The sequence below is a fragment of the Beta vulgaris genome, chromosome 8 (genome assembly GCF_026745355.1).
Source record: "Beta vulgaris subsp. vulgaris cultivar EL10 chromosome 8, EL10.2, whole genome shotgun sequence".
NCBI lineage: Eukaryota > Viridiplantae > Streptophyta > Magnoliopsida > Caryophyllales > Amaranthaceae > Beta > Beta vulgaris.
Window position 1 is genome coordinate 52,946,177 of NC_079209.1, and position 4,937 is coordinate 52,951,113.

General features: G+C 34.8%; 1 protein-coding gene across 2 annotated transcripts; it reads right to left on the minus strand.

The window, feature by feature from the left end:
• Positions 1-554: 554 nt before the first annotated feature.
• On the minus strand, positions 555-4,508 carry LOC104901778 (WAT1-related protein At4g30420). Of its 2 annotated transcripts, XM_048634734.2 has the most exons (7): positions 4,283-4,507; positions 3,847-3,915; positions 3,344-3,460; positions 1,974-2,211; positions 1,613-1,771; positions 951-1,102; positions 555-844 (listed from the first exon to the last, which is right to left on the minus strand). In XM_048634734.2, the coding sequence occupies exons 1-7, from the start codon at positions 4,459-4,461 to the stop codon at positions 646-648; spliced, it is 1,113 nt and encodes a 370-aa protein (XP_048490691.1). In that variant the 5' UTR covers positions 4,462-4,507; the 3' UTR covers positions 555-645. The 2 variants fall into 2 exon arrangements, with proteins under 2 accessions (XP_048490691.1, XP_048490692.1); XM_048634735.2 differs by lacking the exon at positions 1,613-1,771 and having other exon boundaries at positions 4,283-4,508.
• Between the last annotated feature and the right edge of the window lie 429 nt (positions 4,509-4,937).

Consider the following 4,937-nt stretch of genomic DNA (forward strand, 5'->3'; position numbering starts at 1 on the left):
CCAAGCTATTCCTCATCCTAACCAATTGTTTCATATTGTTAATGACTATAGAATTTAAAGGAACTGAAGCAATCTAATAACAATCGTTTCTGTACTTCCATAATCAATTAACTTCTATCACTTTATATTACTACTCTTTTCAAATACCAAAGTTGCAATAGTAACCTATATTTTTTCCCCAAAATAATACAAAAATAAAGTGATACTAATAAATCAGACCTTAATATACACCAACATCAACAAGCAAAAGTCAAAAATTCTAAATAAGTTTAGTAAATAAAAATTAAACCAAGTAAAATACAATTACCTGAATTTCTGAATTTTTAGATGTCAAGTAAAAGGCTAAGACCACTTGTTCTACTTCTAGCTCTAGAGGGATGGGATGTGTATCATTATAGGAATTCATTTTCTTCTTGTTGGAGAAGATCCAAGTGATGTGAGTTTTGTAGCTTCATTATGGTGAAAAATAAAAACAGTAGGTCCGCTACATATAAGATGGGTATTACTACAACTGTTGGTGTCAATTTTCGCATAATTAAACAATTAGCCAAAAATTCCACTATCAAAAACATCTATTTCCATACTTCTAAATATAATTCGGATTACATATATCACAAAATTGATTAGGTTGATAAAGTTCTACAATCAACTAGCCTCATTCTTTTGGGGAGTATTCGTATCATCTATCAGTAATGGCTGCTCCAAATCAATCTTATCACATTTTTCTTGGGCTATTTTAATTGGGCCTATTCCTGAAATAGGATCCAATTTACTCTTGAGCTCTTTAGATTTACCCCATAACACAACATATAAACCAATGATCACCGCGACAGCACCTAGTAAACTGAGAAAAAAGTTAAAAAGGTTAGAATTATGTAACTACTGTAATTATATATATGCATTAAAGATATAAATGGATAGTAAATAGTTTGTGGTAATTAAGTAGTTACCTGCCAACATAAAGTTCTTCATGTAGAAATATACAAGCTAGAACAGTGGTTATGACAGTGGCTAAAGGAGTAAACATAGCAGCGTAAAAAGGACCAGTAAGCGAGATGCACCACGATTGAATAAAGAATTGTACCCCAGATCCCAAAATTCCCTACATAAACCATGACACATTTGTTAATTAGTGGTGCAATCATAAATAGAGCATACTAGTATAACATTGAAACGAAGTTATGTTAATTTAATTTCTATCATATGCTGACTAGTAGAGGTGGGCATGGGCTGGGCCGGCACAACACGATTTGGGCCCGGCCTGAGCCCACTTGAGGTCCGGCCCGGCCCGGCCCGTTGTCCGCTATGTGGACTGCGGGCCTGTCACGGTCAAGAAATTTTCTTTTCGGCCCGCACTGGCACGAGCCTGCGTTGGCCGGCCCGTGGGCCGAACGCTCCTTTTCTTTGTTTTACCTTAAAACAGTCAAAAATACAAAAATACAACATAAAACATGGGCCGGCCCACAGGAAGCACGAGCCCGACCCGCGGGCCTGGGCCGGGGACAAATTTTCAAAATTTCAAGCCCGGCTCGCCACTCATGGGTCTGGGCCCGGCCCCTGCCCACCTCTAGTTATGTATACAAGCATAATGAATCAGATGTTTTGTACATACCGAGAAAAAACAACAAGTTAGTTCAAGGTTGGAACTCAAATTCCAAGCAACAGGATCACGCTCAAAGAATAGAGCAATTGCACCTGTTTGCAACATTGATATGAAGCAAGTCCAAGCGGAGAGACATAAGTGGTCTGGGTAACGCGCTGTTACTGGGACCTGTTTGTTTTAAAAAAAATATAAAAAGTCAATAAAAGAGGACTTATGTTTTTTCAAGTCTTGTAAGCTACTCATAAGAGCAAAATAATGTATCAATCGAAAAGAAACTAAAAGTGGATGTATTAAACAATAAGTAAGCACTATAAACATGTACACCGTTGATTAATGTTGTTTTGACTATCAAATCCGTAGTAAGAAATACCTGCAAAATGAGCCACAAGGACCAACAACAACTACTTGCAAAGAGGCATAGACAACCAAGTAACCAGGTGTTGTCAACCCCTAACAAGTGCTGGAAAAGAGAGTTGGGTTGTTCGAGTTGCGCATTTAGTAGCTTCGGGCCTCTCAACAGTGCCATGGAAATTGCTCCTCCCACGCAGAAGGCTGTCCCTAGTATCTTTGCTGCACTGCTTAATGTTTTTGTCTGTACTTGCTCCAACCTTTGATTCAAGTGAAGTCAATTCATAAAGTTTTGTGACAAATAAGTAGTAATACTTTTAAATAAATGTTGCTACTTTCTATGTTCTGAAATAGATAAAACGCTTCTAGCAAAAACTGTCACATAATGACATAAAAAAAAGAATTCGAAGCATTTCATTTATTTCAGAACAGAGTAAGTATTAGTAGGGCATTACTATTTACCGCCCGTATTTTTTTCAACATTTTCCTAAACTAACTCTTAATATAGGTGGAATTTGGTTTTTTACTTCTTAAATTGGGTATCAAATATTAAAGTGATGAGTAATGATTCAATTATTTTGGGTCAATTGGATGTTGGAAATTTCATTATGATTTTTTCAATCTTTTACCATAAATAATATGATGAATTCTATTAAAATTAACACTAGTGTCCAATCAACTCAGTTCGGGTCAAATTCGAGTCACTACTTCTAATACAACTAGAATATGAAGTCATTGAATCTCGAATCAAAAAATCAATATAAGCTAGTCGTTAGTTTTGCGTTTTTCATAATTAAGGACAAGATTATACATATTTATAGAACGTCCAAGGGGATATATAGAAAAAATGAAGTAGTAATAGAATCCTAATAAATTAGAAATCACTATGTCAAATCTGGGTTTTACTATACAACGTGACTTTGGACCTGTTCTCTTCGATATAAAACAATTAAACTGAATTGAACTGATTGTAACTGAACTGAACTGAATTGAACCAAACTTATTGCAACTGAACTGAACTATACCGAATTAAACTGAACTGAAATGAATTTAATTATAACTAAGAAAATGATAGTTGGAACTGAATTGAACTGAATTGAACTGAACTGATTGCAACTGAACTGAATTGAACTGAAAATAAGCTGGGGAGGACATGCCTTTTATACTTGTCTCATAAATTATAATGACATGTTAAAACGCGCAACCAGGATTATTCAGTCTACACGACTTAGCATTACCCTTTATAGCTCTCTTTACACCTAAAGGCTAAAAGAGAAGAAAATTTTCTGTTGTGACAAATTTTGATAACAAGATCTCGAGGTTCATCTAAGTATTTTTTTGTTGAAATCATATTAGTTTCTTTGATGAAATTAGGTCATGCATATATCTTACCCCATGGCAACAGCTATCAAGAAGGTGACTGCAGGGATCATATTTGAAGTTGCACTAGCAATCGATGATGAAGCCAGGTATAACCCTTCAAAGTACATGTTCTGATTTAAAGCCACCCTGTCAACATTGTCAGAAAATTTTGAAAACAAAAAGAACAGAAAAGATTTAGCAACGCATGTAATAGTAGTATTTGATTTTGAAAATCATTTTAGATGTTAAATACTATATACCATATAATATGGAAGTTCTAGAATCTTATACATAAACTCATATACTTCCTACGTTTTATATTACTCGCTACACTTCTCAATTCATGGACTCTTAGTCAATTTTTGGAGAGGAAAGAGGTAGAGAGTAAAAAGAAAAGGGATTCATATGAGAGGAGATCTAGACATAGAGAAAGTTTATTGCCTAAAAAAAAAGTGTAGCAAGTAATGTAAAACTTCTCAAAATGAAAAGTGTAACGAGTATTATGAAACGGAAGGAGTAATCATATTACATACCCAATGAAGGCTGTGACGAAGATCAAAAGAAAGCTCCTAAATCCCATGCCAGCAGTATTAGATCTCCCCCTGCCAATAAAATACCATTAAAATCATTCTCAAACATGAAATAATGATTACTCAATAAATGGAGAGACTATTGAATCATTTTAAACATTATAAAGTACAAAAATAGCATCACTGTACATAGATCCAAATTAAAGACCAATATTTGTATAACAAACTCAAAATCATAGAACTATCACTCACAATCATACATGGTATGACAACAACTATAGATGCATATAGTTCTACGCATCATCGATCGAGATGTATGATACAATACGCGCGCTCACAAGATTAATATAATCCAAAACAACAGAACTCGATCTACATCAAAACTACTAATAATGAACATGAATATTGAATAGTATATGTTAATGTTTGGTAAACTTACCTAATTAAATAAGCAATCGGAGAAATGACCAAAGTAGCAATAGTTTGTCTATAGAAAATGAACACCCTAGGACTCATGCCTTTAACAAGGGCAGCCCTATTTAAGAGAGCCATAGCAGCATATAAAACCTGCATTAACACCATAGCTATGGCAGGCAAATGATGCTCCCATGCTCCCATTTTTTTTTTCTTGGGCTCTCCTTTGTTTTGCAAGGTTGGATAACTCTGTTAAGACCATGTACGATGTATATATACACCTATATTTTTGAGGCACTTTATTATTTAATAGCCGTCATGGAAAGGTCTAGATGAGTTATAATATACATTTAGAAATAATATCAATCATAACATGTAAACAAATTGATTGTAGCAAAAGTATATGCTGGAAGATCAGAACGAATATTTTAAAAATGGGATGTACTACGTTGCATGTGGGTGTGGTGTGGTAATGATTTAACTGCGGCGAGTCGCGCCATTGGGTGAACAAGATTTGTTTCTATCAGATGCTGACTAGTATCTCTGTCATAGCTGCCAATTTCTCCACTTCTCCTCATAACCTAATTAGTATTAGTAATTAGCCTTCAAACCACATGAATAAGGAGTAGCTAATTATTTTGCCTAATACGAATTAGTCTTCACCCCACATGAATAAGGAG

Coding starts and splice junctions, on each gene's coding strand:
- LOC104901778 (XM_048634734.2), bottom strand. CDS start 4,461: ATGGGAGCATGGGAGCATCATTTGCCTGCCATAGCTATGGTGTTAATG. Junction 3,916..4,282: donor CCGATTGCTTATTTAATTAG/GTAAGTTTACCA, acceptor TTTTATTGGCAG/GGGGAGATCTAATACTGCTG. Junction 1,772..1,973: donor CCTTGTGGCTCATTTTGCAG/GTATTTCTTACT, acceptor TAAAACAAACAG/GTCCCAGTAACAGCGCGTTA.